General features: G+C 28.6%; 1 protein-coding gene across 1 annotated transcript; it reads left to right on the top strand.

The window, feature by feature from the left end:
- Positions 1-72: 72 nt before the first annotated feature.
- Positions 73-17,047, top strand: LOC107447045 (gamma-aminobutyric acid receptor subunit alpha-2). The gene is made up of 8 exons (XM_043040365.2): positions 73-197; positions 278-345; positions 1,836-2,065; positions 3,661-3,743; positions 7,257-7,415; positions 12,238-12,422; positions 13,491-13,649; positions 16,714-17,047. The coding sequence occupies exons 2-8, from the start codon at positions 343-345 to the stop codon at positions 16,999-17,001; spliced, it is 1,107 nt and encodes a 368-aa protein (XP_042896299.1). The 5' UTR covers positions 73-197; positions 278-342; the 3' UTR covers positions 17,002-17,047.
- Positions 17,048-18,423: the final 1,376 nt, after the last annotated feature.

Below are 18,423 nucleotides of genomic sequence, written 5' to 3'. Positions count from 1 at the left end.
TATGTGATTGTCAACATTCACCGGTGAAAGTCAACAACCGCCGATTTCGGTCATTCACCGTAACATATATATATATGTATGTTATGAGAATGATGTTATTTATTCACTTTTTAGTGTCTGTAATGTCGCATGTCAAGAGTTATGTGGGCACATAGTACCAGACAACTACGAAATACACATTGCACCAAAAAATAATGGTAATTATTTAACAAATTTGATTTTATTTACTTTAGGTTTACAAAATGACTAAGTAATTTATGCTTATAATTAATTTCAGATAAAAACACTACTATTTTTACCTGGTTTCAAGTTATAGACGTTGGAGAAATAAATGAAGGGAAAATGGTTCGTAAATTTTTAATTTTATTGCCTAGAATTTCAGAATATCGAGAATCGAGTTTCCTAGAGAAATGTTTTTCGAGCTAAATGTACTTTGAGTGCTTCATGAATAACAAGTGGTCTAAATAAATTACGCTTTATTAAAAAATTGAGAGAAAATTATTGCAAATTAGTAATTTAGTATAATTTTACAGATCATATATGTAATTTTTTCAGTTTATATAGAGTGTTCAATTGAACCTTTGTTAGAATTTTTGTCAAAAATAAAATAGTAAAAACTTCGATAAGGAGCAAGTAAAGGAAAAAAATATTTTTTAATATTAGAAATGGATTGGAAATACCGAAATTTAGATATCTGTCACTTAAATTTAGCATTAGTTTTGAAATTTTTGAAAAAAACTATTTTTTTCCAATTGATCTTCAAAATTTTAAGAAAAGCAAATTTTCCACCAATTGAATAGGTGTAAAAATGCGAACTATGCATACTATGCGAAAATGAGAGTATCTTATTCTAATAGCCCATGGTAACAAATTAGGAAATACAGGACGCTGAAAACACTTCGGGTGATGAAGATAATAAAAGAAATAAAGCTATAGGTGGGTACTTTATTTACGTCGCACTAGAGCTGCGCAATGGGCTATTGGCGATGGTCTGGAAAATATTCCTGAGGATGATCCGAAGACACACCATCGCAAGCTCAGATCTTTCAACTTTCGCATCTGGTGTCTCGATAATTGACCACCAGCTATTAACGCATTGCCTCAATTGCCATATTTAAACCCAATAAAATATATTTGAAGATAACTGAAAGTTAGTAAAATGGCATTAAAACGAAAAACTAACTGAAAACTGTATGAATGAAAAAAAAAAGATGAGTTTTGAAGCAGAAATTACAAATAAATAAATAAATAATAGTTAAGTCTATTTGCAGACTTTAAAAAGGATGACAAATGATGCTCTACTAAATTTTTATTTAACAAAAAGTAGAATATATTTTAATAGGTGGAGATTTTTTATAAGTGAACGATTTGTGAGATGGAATGTAAACTTTTTGATTATAGATTTCTAAAAAATAATAATTTGCTTTGTTTTTAAAATATTACATGCAGATTTGCTGAAAACAGAACATAAATCTAGTAATTAAATATTCATACTAAAATATTCATTTTAATTACCGTGTAGAACCATATTTTGTAGAAAGTCGCAAGTGTACTAACACTTTTGAGAGCCACTGTATACATTTTTTAAAATCTTCTTTAATTGATTAGAGCTTAATCGGAAAAAGGATAAAGGAGATTTCTTTGCCAAGTATAAGTTTTGTTTACTTTTTTTAAAATTCATTTTAAGAACAATTAAAAATTACAGATAGTGTATCCATTTACATACCTGGGTAATTATGATCTATATTTTAATTCTGTGCACCTGATGCGATTACTCCCACTATTACATTAAATGAATATGTTTGAGTGGAAGTAATTTTTTGTTGTTATTTTAGGATTATTTGTTGCACGTTTTCGTTACAAATATTTGGAATGATACCAGACTAAATCTAGAAGAATTTAAGAGTCAGAAGAAAGCAACTATATTATACGAAGGTTGCACTAATTATATCTGGACACCAGACATATTTTATGAAACAGCAAAAGAAATAAAAACATTTGAAAAAGAATCCACCAGTACTTTGTTAAAAGTATTATCTGATGGGTCCATTTATTTATCGAAGAGGTAAATGCATGACATCTCTCGTTCAATTGCAATTATTTTTGCATGCAGCGATAAAAATAACAAAATTCAGTTTATTTATGAAGTTTGCTTGTAAGTATTAAATAAATAATCCCTAATGGCGGTAAGATATTACTAGATTAAAAACTAAAGCGGTAAGATATTACTAGATTAATAACTTCATTTGCTTCAAAAATATAAAAAAGTAGTTAACAGTCGACATGTTTCAGGAGTTCGAAAACAGGTGCCCATTTTTTCCAGACATGAATGAGAAGAAACAAAAGTGATTGAAAGTATAAAATGAAAAGTTGCCAACGAAAAAAGGGAAAAATAAAAGTGAGAAACAAAATTAGAAAAATCCACTGTAGCCGAGACGGAAATGAAAAATAGAACAGAAAACCTCAGTTGCCGGGAGGGTAAAATCCATCAGTGTAAAATCCATTTCCACCAGTTATGGAGAGGTAGGGAGGAACTAATGTAGTTAACAGAAAATAAGCATTCATATGAAGAAGAAAAAAAGAAAAAAAAAAAAAAAAAANAAAAAAAAAAAAAAAAAAAAAAAAAAAAAAAAAAAAAAAAAAAAAAAAACAGATTGCAGACCATTAAGATTACCTGATGTAAAAGGGGTGAAAATAAATTTAATATTGTAGAAATTGAATTTATGCCAACGATTCCATAAATGTCAATGATCGATGATTTCTCAAATTCTTAATAAATGACGCGATAGATATGGCAAGTTTTCATTTTATACATCTAATCACTTTTTTTTTCTCCTCCACGTCTGGCAAATTTTGAAAACGTACCCCTGTTTTTGAGCACTTGAAATGTGTTGATTGTTATTTCCTATTTATATATTCTTGTAGCGAAAGGAGCTTCTAATAAAGTAATATTGTTTGTAAATGGTTGAAGGGTAAAAAAGTTTTTTGCTTTTGTATAAAAATTGAGTATAATTGAGTGATTGGGTATAAGAATTGAGTATTTGCGAGTAATTGGGTATAAAAAATGACTATTGATCTGAATTTCAGGTGAAATATTTTAATTTAAATTCAAAGGTATCAGAAGATTTGTGGAAAATGTGCAATATTTTTGATTATTCTAAATATTTGAGAAATTTATTGTTTTAAAAACATGTTCACAAGCACTTAAGAGAAGACTGTTTGAAGAAAATGAAAATTTTAAGCATTTTTTTTTTAAATATTGCTTTTCCGTCAAAATCAATTCTGAATCAGTTTGATTTAATTTTCATAAGACACGCTAAGAGAAAATTAAACTAAATTTGGGGTTTTATTTGTCAGCATACAATATTTTCCCAATAATTGTGAAAGAATAACTATTTTAATAACAATAGATTAAATATCTGAAACGAATAATAAAACCTACATATTTATAAACAATGACTAAGATTCTGGTATTTCTGCTGTTAAATGCATTATTGAAAAATTCGTAAAAAAGTAACTTATTTTTATCTTATGCTCTTTTGGTGAATAGAGCACGCAAGAAACTACTATGAATAAATAATCATAAATTGTTCTTTTTTCGTGCCAAAAAAGTTTTGTTTTTAAACAGTAGTTACTGATGAAAGAAAATTATAATTTCAGATATTGGTTTCGGGCAAGTTGCCCAATGTATTTGCAAGATTACCCTTTTGATATTCAGAAATGTAAATTTCTCATTTCATTACGTAAGTATAAAACATATTTTTATAAAATTCAGTATAAAATATGTTTATTATCATGAAATATGCATATTTTAGTTAGGTATTGAAAACATGTAGTGACAAATGATTTTTTCTTAGAGTGGAATTTAACCTGGAGGCATAATCAGGTCATAATTAGTTTATTGAATTTATAAACAATTACCGTTTTTGGCAAAAAAACTTAAAATGGTCATCAGTAGATAGAGTGATTTAATGTCTTTGACGTTTTTTTAATACTTTTTTCGAAATAAAAAATTTTTGCCCCTAATTTCACCATATTCAGATGAGAAGGAGCCTAAAATCCAGTTACAAATATGTGAAACCATAATTAGAAGTTTAATTAAAAAGATGAAAATGTACCAACAAAGTAAAAGAAAGGACGGAAAGCATTTCTCAGATGTCTTGCTTCATACATAATTCAAACATTTCTACTTTAATCTCAAATATAATTGTGGCTTTAAATAAAATTAAATTACGTTTCTGGGATTAAAAATTTCCACTTTTGTTGGTACAACTTTTTAATGTAAAATTGAGTTAACATTTTTCATTGGATTGAAATTTTGTTACAAAAAATTTAGCAGCATGTTAAAATTATGTTGTATTAAAAATAAATTTCTTCTTAAAAATATTCAAGGAATGTCTCCTTATCGGAAATGTATATCTGTTTTAATTTTTTAATTTGGATAATCGGACAGAAATTTCATTTCTTAAAAAGTTAATTTTAACAATAAATAAATAAATGAATAAATAATAGTATAACCAATAATGGTTACATTAGTTTTGAACCCGGTAGTGAATCACAGCTGATGCTTGATGAAACTTTTTCCTAAACGCAATATTTACGGGGTGTCCTAAATTAAGTTGACGGTTTTTAAAAATTTACAGAAAAACTGGTAGAATTTAAAAAAAAAAACAAATTTCAGAAATTCACGTCAAAGAACAATAAATTTTCATTCTAGAATTCCTGGGTTCAATTTAATATTTTTCTGGTTGTCACGTCTGTACTTACGAAGCGCGCAAATCAAAAAAAGAAAAGTAAATGGAAATCAAATCAGAATTTTTAATAGGAAAAAAAAAACGCATTACTCAATTTTCAAAACGTTTACTATCAGACGCTCTGACATGTTGTGATATGATGTTGAATTATTTTTTTCTGATAAAAAATGTTTGCTATTCATTTCACTGTTTGTTGAAAAAGTTTTGAACTAAAACATGAAATTCTAGAAAAAAAATATATGTCCTATCTCCAGAATTTTCAAAAAGATTTTTTACCCCTTCATCGTTTTCTTGCTATAAATTTTTGAAAACCGTGAATATAAATATGAACCCTCTGTATCATTTTCGCCCGTGGCATATACTTTTTACACTCTTTGGAATAAATGAAAGATTTCTATTGTAAGATATTTATACTCATTTATTGATAACTGAAATTATTAACGTCACATTATATCAAAGAGAGGTTTTAAATCATTTGATATGTTTTGAAAACGTCTACTAATTCTATGTGGGAGTTTTTTTGCTGTTTTTCATTTACGCACTGCGAAAAAAATTCGGTTAAACTGCGTAAAATTTATGGCAGCAAAGTTGTCAGAGATTATCTTTTTTTTTTTACGGAAAAAAGCACATTGACAAAAAATTTCTGTTACAAAACACTACGGAAAATATTTGTACGTATCAGATATTTCCGGCTAATCACGGAATAGCTGAGAAATTTAGCATGAAAGTAGCTGTGTATACCCTCTGGTTTGAATAGTGAAACAGATTTATAAAATTTTGATTAGATTTCAATTATTCCATTGTTTTGATTTTCAGCGCGATTTTTGAGGTGTTGAAGGAATCGACTGTGAATTTTCATTTTTTTCCATCGATAAGTTTAGACGCCCCGAAGCGGGACTCAAACACTAGACTTTCCTGGTATAAGGACAAGTTCTTGCATACCAAACATACCGGTCGGCATCTGTTTCAATGCATCGAATTACTCGCTGCTGCTTTGTTACCAAAGTCTTTCATATTCAAAACTGAAAAAATATGTACTCAATCGATGCAATCTATACAAATGGTTTCAGATTTTAATTGTTAACAAAAAAAATGTCTCATTTTGACGGATTACAATTTAATTTAATTGTAAATTGCTGTAGTTTTAGAGAACAAAACTTTTTTGCAGGGAAGCTGCAGAATTATTGAATTTTTTTAACGGAAAATTTTTACAGTCTGCTTAAAACTGGACTATAGTTATAATCTCGCCAAAACTGAGGGTGGCAAGTATATTGAGTATTTAAATGTGGTAGATATGTGTTGAACTGGGATTCATAAAAATATTAAAACAATTTTTACTAGTATTCAGAGGAAAATGCCACTCTAAAGTGTTTTGTTAATGTTTCTATATGTAATTACTTCAAATGCTACACAAAAAGTTTTATAGATATTTATTGTACATGTTTTGAAATTCAAACATTTTAAATTGATAACTGATGGCTCCTCTTGAGAGCAAATAAAATAAACTATCTGAAATTAATGTGAATTTAAAAACTTTTAAGGAAATACGAGATTTATAGAAGTAGTGTGTTAGTATGTTAGAATTGATTAATTTCTCTAAAATTGACTTATGCTTATAAAGTAAAAGCAAATTCAAATTTAAAAACGCTTGTGATTTTGCGAAAATTAAAAATGTCAGTAGTATAGGAAATAGCAAGGTGATAGTATAGGGAATTGCAAAACTAGCAAAGAAATATGTACAGATTTTAACAACACAGTTAAGAGAAAAACAATACTTGAAAAGATATTTAGTGTCATTACCCTTAAAGTTGATATAATATAAAATCTTTAAAACTTTCTTACAATAGTGGTCCATTTTTATTAATTTATGAAGAGTTCCTAATTTTGAATAGAGCTGCACAGTTTTTTTAGAAAAAAATATTTGCTATCACTCATGGAAGTTACAAAAATTAATAAAAGACACCGAAATTTTATTGAAGAAATTATTTTTTGGAAATTTTTTAAGGAAAATGCTACTTATATCATTTAAATTGACAAAAGCAAAGTATATGTATTCTGGTTTATTTAGGTAGATTGTATGTATAGATGTATTAGGTGATTAAGGTAGAAAATAAATTCCAAATAAAAAATTCCATCTGACATGAAATTTACAGTTTTGAAAAAAATCCACAAAATGTTCTTTTAAAATAAAAACATTAACTATTCTTAATTTTAAGCCGAATAATAATTAAAACTGCTTTAGAGTCTTTAAGAATCTGAATTTTATTGACAAGAAAAACTAAAAGGGATAATTGATTCAAATTCAAAAACGTAACCGGGAAGGGTTCCTCCTTAGTATAATATTTTACTAGAGTTAAACACATAAACTTCTCCGGTTATAAATTTTTTACATTTATTATTAGATCATTCGATGAAAAAGTTAACCCATCGTTGCTGTACTGAATGACAACAAGTAGATATTTTTTTCTGATATTTATTGTTGCTGCATGGATTCTATTTCAGTGACTTCTGATGACGTGTCACAGTTGAGTTGGGTTGGTAATGAGAACAGTCCATACAAAAATGCGTACAAATCTTGTGAAATGATCAGACAGCCTGAACTACTATTATTTCACGTAAGCAAACCAAAAGCTTATTTCATGACTGAAACTTTGTCTGAAGGTATGTAACGCCAATTTTTTCACAATGTAGGACTGTAAAAATGTATTTTTTGTGGTTGAATTTTATTTTTAATTTATTTTTCTGTTAAAATGCTTCTTAAAAATATTATTGGAAACAATTAATTTTCTGTTCGTTACTGATAAATTCAACTCCCTGAATATCATACCTATTGAAAATTAAACTCAATAGTTTATAAAATGAAATTACATAGAACTGATTTGAAGGAATTTAATGGAGATTCTAATGAAATTTGGTATGTAACGTAGATTAGATAATACAAGTATATACCACAAATAAAATACAAATCATATGATTCAAATAAAATAATCACTATACAGCTATAAAGCACATTCACCAATCTAGCGTAATACTCAAAGAGGTCAAAAGGTGTGATCCAAGGTTACAAAATAAAAAAGAACAAACAATTATTTTAGATAGTATATAGCTTCTCTTTTAAACATGCAGGTCTTGCCACACGATCTCATATTGAAATAAATCGAATATCAAATCATATCGAAGTTTCAATTGCTCTTACTTGTTCAGGAACGTTTACTTGTTTAACTTGTTACTTGTTTAACTTGCTCTTCTTGGAACCTCTCAAGTTCTCAAATATGCTCTTTTATGTTCTGATCTGAAGTCTTGGCTGAACATTCCAGAAAATAGTCGATCAGATGTGTTCGATGTGTTCTCAATTTGTCGCCATTGATTGAGAAACAAGGTACATATGCGAAACAAACATAGGGCTCAAGGACTAATGTTTTCACTTTCGAACTGGAAAAAGTACCATTTTCAAACATGAAGAGGTGTGCCGCCATTCAATGCGAAGCCTGCTGAGACTATTAAATTCTAGAACGCATCACTCCATGTCATGACAAAAAGCTCAATATATTGAGTACTGGGGAGCAGAGAGTGGACCCCTAGATCCTATTTTTACGCGAATATTAGAACCATTAAAATTAAGAACTCACTATCTGCCCTGAAATATGAGAAATTTATGAATATAAGAGCAGTGGTTTGATGGTCTGGGCATGCCTTGAGTAGAATGGTCGCACACTCTTTCATGTTTTAGAGACTCTTAGCTGGTTTGAGGTATACGGATAATGATTTGAAGACCAATGCTTGCTTCTTAAGAGTGAAATTAGTCATGTCTTAGTTTTTAATGGATGATAAGGACAATGTGAGCTCATCTGGTTGACAAATTTTTGAAAAGGGAAAATATTTACCAGAGGGACTGGGCAGCCAAGTATTTCAACATAAACCTTATTAAGCATATTTGAGATATTTTGGGAGTTATAACTTGCAACTCCCCTTTGAAAACCTTCTAGGGGCAGAAAAGAGCGTAGCTGGAATATTGGAAACATTTGCTGTTGGAACTTCTAAACTGCTTTATTTGCAGCAATTAACCACTTTGTAAGACCTGTAAGAGGGTTCTAAAACTCTCAGTAACCCATTTTTTGTTTAATTCTGTGACCTCTGTTTCAAACCATCCGAGTTTAGACGAGTATCACGCTACCTGCTAAAGAAGTATCTATATTATGTAAAACGCTTATGTGTACGTGGTTACAAAACCGAGCATTTAATAAATAAATAAAGAAAATCACGGAACTTTTTTTTCACGTGTTAGTAAAAAGCAGAAACGAATTCCTTTGAATCTAAATGGTTTCATTTTTACATGTTGAAATAGCAACGAAGAGCTGCAAGGCGAGTTTAAAAATTCTATTGAAATTTTTTTTTTTGCATGCACATATGCTGCTATAATATGAATAATCTCTTTCAGGCATTTAATTGCACAATACCTTACTTACACTGCACAATACCTTATTTTTCGCTTGCTTTATTAGTGTGATCTTTTTAATATTTTTAAACATTTTACAACTTTATTCAACTTATTTCAAATATCGAATACCACTTTAATTTTAAACCGTTTTTATGATTATTCTTATACTCTTCTTTGGTCCTTATACATTTTACAGCTCTGCGATTAAAAAGAGAACTTGTAACTGTTGTCATTTTAAACACTTATGTAATCCAGAAAATTTTTTAAACTTTTTGGAATTTCAAATTAATATAGAAATGTATATATTTAGAGTTGGGTAACGATAAATCAAATATACACTTAAAATTTTGTATAGCGAGAAGTTATATGACCCAAAATTTTATTCTAAAAATAAGTTTTCCGAACAATATACGAAGCTAGACGGAAGTGACGTAACAATGAGCCAGCGAAGCAATCCGCAAGGGAATCTATAAGCAGTTCTGGGGATAGGTGAGCATTAGCAAGAACGGGGAGGAATCTCTTACTTTTATTTGCATTTTACCAACGTATGCTCTTGCGTATGCTCAACGTATGCTCAACGTATTTCCTAAAAATTATCATATATCCTGTAGTTTTGAAGATAATTGACCCACACTAGAAAATGATCTTATTTTTAAGCACCGGTATTTCGATGTGGTACTCAAATTGAAACTGCATTATAAAATATTGTTGGCAAGACTATTAACTAGACTAAGACTATTAACCTTAACTTCCTTTTTTTTAAAATTAAAACTACCATTAGGTATAGAAAAATAAGTTTTATCGATCACGCAAGTTGTTTCAACTTTAGTGAATTAAGTTTTCTTAAAATGTCGCTTTCAACTTAATGACTTATTGATAAATCAATAGCAGTTGGGGACATATTTTTGTGCATCTCGAAATTTTTCTTTCTTCGAGTTATTGCTATTGTTGCACGGGTGCGATATTTATGTATGTAAAAAAGTATTGAAAAGTAATTCGAAGCTTTAATGATGATTTTAAATCACGCTATCTTTTTTAACATTGTTATACACAGATGCATAATTTGTATCTTACTAATTTTAAAAGCAACCTTTATAAATATGGAAATGTACTAATCAATAGTTTTTGAAAATAACAAAAGGAGAGATATACGTTGTATTATTAAATATTTATTTATTTAAATTTCCATGTTTCTACCTATATAAACATAGAAGATTATTAATCAATAATTTCTGTAATTTACAATAAGAGAAAAATACCTCACATTATTAAATATTTATTTAAAAAAAAACCTATTTTAAATAAAAAAATCCAAAAATAACAGACATCTGTTATCTGAACTTCTACGAAGACATCAGGTAGATCTCGAATATTAAGAAATTAGACCGTGACGTATACTTCCGGTAAGTTACTTCATTTGATGTTAAGAAATGGTACTAAAGTGAAATATATGATTTAAAAAAGTTTTGCTCCTTTTCAACACAAAAAGACAATAAATAAAATCTTGTGTGACCCATTAACTCAAAGTTATTGTGTTTTTCCCGGTTATTATATTTAGCAGCTATTTATATTTGAAAAAGAATTGAAATGAACGAAGTAAATTTTATCTATCTATATAAAAAATAATGTCGTGTGTGCGTGTGTTTGTCCTTCATAGACTCCTAAACCAACCGACCGAAAGCTGTGAAACTTGGCATACTGATAGTTCAAAGCACGAGGAAGGTCACTGTCGACATGAGAACATTCTATGACGAACCATTTGAATGGGCTGAGCAAAAAATAAAAAAGAATTTTCTGATTGATTAAACGTTAGCCATTGTTTTATATTCAAGGATTCAATTTTTCATATATTCAAAGATAAAATCAGCTATATTTGCTGGCTAATGGCTCTATTTGATCAAAAAATAGTCACTGGTGCTGGTTTGATAAGAATTCTACATATTCCGTAGATTCACAAAATATTTTTTCCAGTGGCAGCAACGATAGTTTATTAATATTTTAATTAACGAGAATTAAAAGAAATTTGTTCTTTCACTAATAAATATTTTAGCAGTAAATTAAAGGTTAGATTGAGATGACTACGCTCCAAAATCAATATCAAGTTCTGATAAGAATTCTACTTTTTTTTAAAATTTCGGCTTCAGTTGGTAGTTACTGACAAATATATTTTTCACAACACTTAAATGTTGAAGGGTTATGCAATAAATACCAATACTAATGTAATATATACTAATGTAGGTATAAAATATGATATATTTGGTAATGATTAAAACAGAACCAATACTAAGCAATTTAAATATTTTTGATATTTTTGAATGGAGTGTTTTATGTGTGTGCAGAAATTTCGAAAACGTAATAAACCAACACATAAAAAATTATTAAAAATAAAAAATATTTTCCGATTGCAAAAAAATGCTTTGAGATATAACAAAATGACTTTAAAAGTCCATATTAAAAAAAAATTACAAGTTCATCTTCGTGTAAATTTTGTACAGCATTAAACTTCGATAACTTAACAATCTTAAAAGTATCAAAGCAATTAGTTCGAAACAATAACGTTTTTTAAATTTCTAATTTCTTTGTACCCTAATTAACCAGTATAGTACCTGCGAAAGAAGAATGTAGTATGTCAGCATGATTTTGTGCCACTGGAGTAGAAAAAGATCGTTTCATATATGATACCGTGAACCACGAGGAGGAAATCACGTGATAACGTGTTTGTGATCACGGTCCTGAAGAAGTTAAAATATAGCTGTTAGCTTAGCTTCTGCAAAATTTATAATTTAAAACAATTTATATATATACATATATATAAATCTTNAAAATTATTTCAAATTTATTCCCCATACAAGAATCAGACAGGAGAAAAGGTTTGTATAAAAGGGACTAAGAGTCTCTTACTCTTGAAACTCTGCAGCTTTAAGAGCAAAAATTATTTCAAATTTATTCCCTATACAAGAATCAGACAAGAGTATATATATATATATTTAAATGCTGTATGTGTGTCTGTATTTCTTTAAATTTTTAAGTTTATACTTTTTATAGGTAACTATACAAGTTTGATTGCCGAGTTTACTTTGATTCGTCTTTTGAGTGGAAGTGTTATTAATACATTCATACCTTCTACTATGATTGTGATCATGAGTTTTGTTGGTTTTTGGCTGCAAGTAGACGCAGTTCCTGCAAGAGTAGCTCTCTGTGTTACATCACTTCTGACACTTATTACTCAGGTAATAATTAGGTTCATAATTTTTTCTCAAAAAAGGAGCAATACTTAATATTTAAATAAATTAGTCACTTTTTTTCAAACATTACTCTCTGTGTGAGATATAGTACATCAAAATTAATAAACTAAAAAAAAATTCTTAAATTGTACGTAAATTTAGTTACGGTTAGTTATACATAATTTAACGTAATTTATGATATAATTTTCTAAATTTTTTTTTGAAACTTTTACTCTTAAAATATATGAATTTGGAAAATAAACTTGGTTGAAACATTTCTGAATATTATTTAAAGTTTTTAATGAAAAGTTTTAGAATATTCCACCAACAGAAGTGCCATGTTTGCGAACTTTAAATGCATCTTAATTTAAATTTAAAAATATCAAACAGTTCAAATAGTTTTTGTCAGAATATCACTTGGTGTTATTTATATTTACTGACTTAATGTTAGTGTGCTATTTTTGTTGACTATTTTTAAAAAAACAATTTTTTAAAAATTAAAAGCTAGTTGTTACGGACGTAACACGATACGTAATAATAAGCATAAAACAAATGTATCCTTAATTAAGTATCAAGTGAAATATTCTCTCTACTGAAGGTCCGTTTTACGCTCATTTTAAAATCAGAAAATCCACGTTTCTAAGCTGTTTTTATATGTGGTATGCATCTAAAAATAACGTAAATAAATGCATCCATTTGTCCTAATATAGTGTTGAAATAAGGAATTTTTATTTTTTAATAAACATTTACATGTTTATAATATTTTTTGTATGAAGAAAATAATTTCAGTTTTGAGTTAGAATAAATTCTTTCAAGTCAGATTATTTCATAAATTTATATTTTTCAGTAAACGAAGCTTCTCCCTTGATAATTTTAGCAAAAGTCATAGCAGTTCAATCAGAAAATAATTTTATATTTATGTAAAACTGAATGGGTATTACAAAAACACATAGATCCTCATATTTATAAAAAAACAGTCAAAAGGGCCAACTCGAAAAATTATGCAGAGCAGTATTATTTTATATGAAAAAAGAAAAGATAAATAGTAATAATTTATGACGCTTTGTTTTACAGGTGTATCAATACAGACAACAACTTCCAGCTGTAAATTATTTAAAGGCTATGGACATATGGTTTTTTGTATGTATATTTATGGTGTTTTCTACACTAGTTGAGTTTGCCATAAGTTACAATATGTGCTTTGGGAAAAGCTTCAGTTGCCGAGGAAAGGTAGTAAGTGAACTTTTTTAAAAAATAGCTATTACAGAAGTTAAAAAAATTCCTTTTGATATGTAAAAATAAAATATAGTCAGAAAAATATGGTATTGGTTTCGTCTTATTCCTCCATATGATGGTGACATTTAGTGGTAAGTCTGGCAATCTAAGATTGACGTAGAGTAATCCACTTTCTGCCATTGCTACGCAATTCTGATGTACAAACCAATTCTGATGTCATAATTTTAATGTAGATTATATGACTAGCAAAATAATTATCGAATAAAGTAAGTGATTTTTCCACATATGTACTGTTATTTGTAAGAAAATTTCAAATTTAAATAAGTATTATCACTTTAAAATAAACAAAAATAAGAAAAATATTTTTCAAACGCAGAGAAGCAATGAAGGAGAAAACAATTTGTTTTTTGTTCTTAAGAGATTACACTGGGAAACAAATTATTTTTCGCATTCTGGTGCATGCGATTTCTTAACAGATTTTGGATATTCTTACGTCACACGTCACTGATTTAAAATCTGCAATCGGTTTCTCTCTCCAAACTACGGTTTTTTAAAATGTTAATTTTAGTTTCTTTTTTCAAAACGTACAAGTTTAAAAACGTTATACATAACAGGAGATCACCAAATCTTGCTATAAACATCTAGAGGAGTTAGGGCTCATCATCAGAAACAAAATTGTATAGATAACCATGCCCGGAACTGTCACCATCTGCCGTTAAAGCCGCTTTCTATTTCGAACTATGCTTCTAAACAGGTCGTATCAGGGAAGCGTCCTTACCCGCGCATGACGACAGTTTCGGGCATGGTTTTTTTTGCAATTTTAATCCTGATGATGAGCCTTACCTTCCCTAGAAATTTGTTGCAACATTTATATGCAACGTTTTTAAACTTGTACATGTGGACGGAAAACAAAAAAAACTAAGAATGTCATTCAAGCAAAACTCTGCAGCCTTAAGAGCAAAAATAATTTCAAATTTATTCCCCATACAAGAATCAGACAAGAGATAGGGTTTGTATAAAAGGGACCAAGAGTCTCTTACTCTTGAAACTCTTAAGCTTTAAGAGCAAAAATTATTTCAAATTTATTCCCCATACAAGAATCAGACAGGAGAAGGGGCTTGTATAAAAGGGATCAAGAGTCTCTTACTCTTGAAACTCTGCAGCTTTAAGAGCAAAAATAATTTCAAATTTATTCCCCATACAAGAATCAGACAGGAGAAGGGGTTTGTATAAAAGGGATCAAGAGTCTCTTACTCTTAAAACTCTGCAGCTTTAAGAGCAAAAATAATTTCAAATTTATTCCCCATACAAGAATCAGACAAGAGAAAGGGTTTGTGTAAAAGGGACCAAGAGTCTCTTACTCTTGAAACTCTTAAGCTTTAAGAGCAAAAATTATTTCAAATTTATTCCCCATACAAGAATCAGACAGGAGAAAAGGTTTGTATAAAAGGGACTAAGAGTCTCTTACTCTTGAAACTCTGCAGCTTTAAGAGCAAAAATTATTTCAAATTTATTCCCCATACAAGAATCAGACAGGAGAAAAGGTTTGTATAAAAGGGACTAAGAGTCTCTTACTCTTGAAACTCTGCAGCTTTAAGAGCAAAAATTATTTCAAATTTATTCCCTATACAAGAATCAGACAAGAGAAAGGGTTTGTATAAAAGGGACCAAGAGTCTCTTACTCTTGAAACTCTTAAGCTTTATGAGCAAAAATTATTTCAAATTTATTCCCCATACAAGAATCAGACAGGAGAAGGGATTTGTATAAAAAGGATCAAGAGTCTCTTACTCTTAAAACTCTGCAGCTTTAAGAGCAAAAATTATTTCAAATTTATTCCCCATACAAGAATCAGACAGGAGAAAGGGTTTGTGTAAAAGGGACCAAGAGTTTATTCCCCAGTATTAGTTGAGGAGAAAATAATTGTTTTTTTTTGCCAGACGAAATTTGTAAGGGGTCATCACTTTTTAAAGACGAAGTGGGGGATTTTTGAAGGTGACAAAAGTTTATTACATTAGTGATGCACCCTAAATTCTCGGTCTTTGGTTTGACTAAATTATTTTAAAGATTTTATACATTTTAGTAAATTTTAAAACTTAATTCTAAAAATTACTTTATTTTTATCACTTTTTACTTTTAGATTTGAATTAGTAATTTTGCTTAATTAGTGTTAAATTTTAATTAATTTTTGAAAATAATTGTAGCTTCTATTATCATCAGTCATTAGCTCCAGCTGGAATATGAGTACTCTAACTACTCGGAATGTAGTCGAAATTCTGATTCATACTAAGTTTCATTTGGTGATAAGGATAGCATAATTTTTATGAAGAATTTTTCAGTTTTAAATACAAAAGCTTGAAATTTGATAAGAATAAGAATTAAAATGAAATGATTTGGAACATAAGTAGAAATAAATTTTTTTTTAATTGGAATAAAAACTCTTTTAATAAGTGGCATACAGAAAAAAGTACATTTCTATCTTGGTTAATTAATTTATTATTTTTATTTTTAATTTTTGCATTATCTAGTGTTAAAACTCTCCGCACGTGAGTAAAAGATGGCTATTTTAATTATTTCAATGAATAATTGAAGATGAATTTAAATAAGGTAAACTTGTAAAGATGCCCAAGTCTGTGGCTTTATGGGGGAAAATGCAGATGATGTATGGAAAAAAGTTATTGGGAAAATAGAATATCTATTTCAAAAACGAAAGTTTTTTTTGACCTAAATGTCAAGTAATAGACTAATATTAAGGAAGAAACTTCACTATATTTGTGTATAGTTATTACTTGTACACACACTTTTTTTGCAGGTCTTTAATTATATTTTTGTTTCTCTGATTAAGAACTAATTGAATGCAATATTTCAAAAAAGATGATTGTCTTTTTTCAGAAGATTGGAATATATCAATAACTCATTACAATATTTTCGAAGATTTCAAAAGAATACTTTTTTCCTTACATTCATGAAATTAACAATTTAATAAGGCAATTGAGTTTAAAAATATACTTACAATAGTTTTTTGTGTTAAAGTATTATTAATTGAAATTATTTTTATTGCAGAAATCAAAAGAGGTAACCCAGATTGTTGACAATAATAGGAATAAGAAAGAATCCGAAAATGCTAAGTGGCTTGTTGTAAAAAATGCAGGGTCAATCTCTACTTCTTCTCGGCCTTCAAGTCAAAGTAGTAGCAAATCAGAAGAAACACATTTAACTTCCGCAAGAAATGGGTTTTCTCTGACTGATAATTACAGCAAATTCTTATTTCCGTTTAGTTTTTTCCTATTTGCTTCAGTATATTGGACTTATTACTTATCAATTTATAACACAAGATTAAATAAATTATAAATTTCATAAGTAAAATGGAATTCATTTCACCTAAATAAAGTTTGAGTAGTTGCATATATTTTTATTTCAATTCTATTTAACAATCAAAAAGTAAATTTTAAAGGAGTTGTCTTAGCCTTATTTAATATTTTTGAAGAAAATGGTGACAAAATAGTTTCAATGAAATAAGCGTCTATTTTTAGATATTAAGCGAAATAATGTATATTTTCTCCGTTCCTCTATTTCAGTGTTTCCCAAACTTATGACTTTTGTGTACCCTTCCTAAATTTTTTGTAATTCTGTGTAGCACTAATAACAAAATAAATGTATTTTTTACTATAAAAAATTGCACAAAAGTTAAAACTCACACCTGGCTGTTGACACCACTCATTATTAACTGGTAACTCCACAAAAAATAGCCAATAGAAAAATACGTAATCGTAAATTTTCATGACTAGGTTTGTTTTTAAATAAAATTTTTTGAAATTTTCGTTTGTTGCAAGATATTTCGCATAAGAACGCGTACCCCCGCGAAACTGTTCCCGTACCCCTAGGGGTACGCGTACCACACTTTGGGAAACACTGCTCTATTTGGGTAAAATTATTTCCAAACATTTTTAGTAACGCTCATTGATCTATATTAGAGGCTCTTATACTGAATTTCTCAGAGTACTCAATTCATCGCAAAAAGTTAGGACACATGTTTAAAAATGCAAAAACAAAGTTAATGAAACAAATTTAAACAAATATATTTCCGTGAAAAAAATATATGAGTTATATGATTTTTATGCTTCCGACGTGTAAGAAAAAAAAACAATATATTTATATGAATATGTTTATAACCATATTCAGTATTCAATAAGTTAGTTTTCGTCTATTATTTGGCAAACGAAATTTTAATAAAAAGCAACCCTTTATAATATAAATCGAACACTAGGCAAAGATAACCCCATTGTACAAAAAAAAAATATTTTTCTAGTCAAATTTGTGTTTAGCGTAACCAAGTAAAAATTTATGGTATAGGTAATAGCTCCACATTAACAACATGTCAATTATAGATCTGCCATTTTTACATGACTATAATTTCAGTTTTTAACTATGATTTTGCTTCGTGCATTGGGAAATTATTCCAAAAGTATTTCTTAATGGTGAAACCTAATGCCTTGATAGCCTAAATAAGAACACAATAACGCTATTTTGTCGTTTAAAAAAATTTACTGAATACAATATATTGCTGAGAAATAAAATTTAAAGCTCGGCCTTAAATTTAGATTTCCAAAGATGCTTCGTGACTGATAAAGTTTGAGAATCTGTAATCTAAATTGCTAGTTTGGTCAACGATACGGAAAAGAAATATTTTCCACCGAATGAGCTGAAAAAAATATAAGGTAGAATAATGGCATATATTAATACCAAAATTTCGTGATCATATGCAGTATAATT

This window comes from Parasteatoda tepidariorum, chromosome 7, assembly GCF_043381705.1.
Source record: "Parasteatoda tepidariorum isolate YZ-2023 chromosome 7, CAS_Ptep_4.0, whole genome shotgun sequence".
NCBI lineage: Eukaryota > Metazoa > Arthropoda > Arachnida > Araneae > Theridiidae > Parasteatoda > Parasteatoda tepidariorum.
This window is presented reverse-complemented; position numbering and strand designations above follow the sequence as displayed.

Bases quoted from the DNA above. Each gene is read 5' to 3' on its own strand.
- LOC107447045 (XM_043040365.2), top strand. The intron at 2,066-3,660 runs GTAAATGCATGA...TTATAATTTCAG, and splicing joins TCCATTTATTTATCGAAGAG to ATATTGGTTTCGGGCAAGTT. The intron at 12,423-13,490 runs GTAATAATTAGG...TTTGTTTTACAG, and splicing joins TTCTGACACTTATTACTCAG to GTGTATCAATACAGACAACA.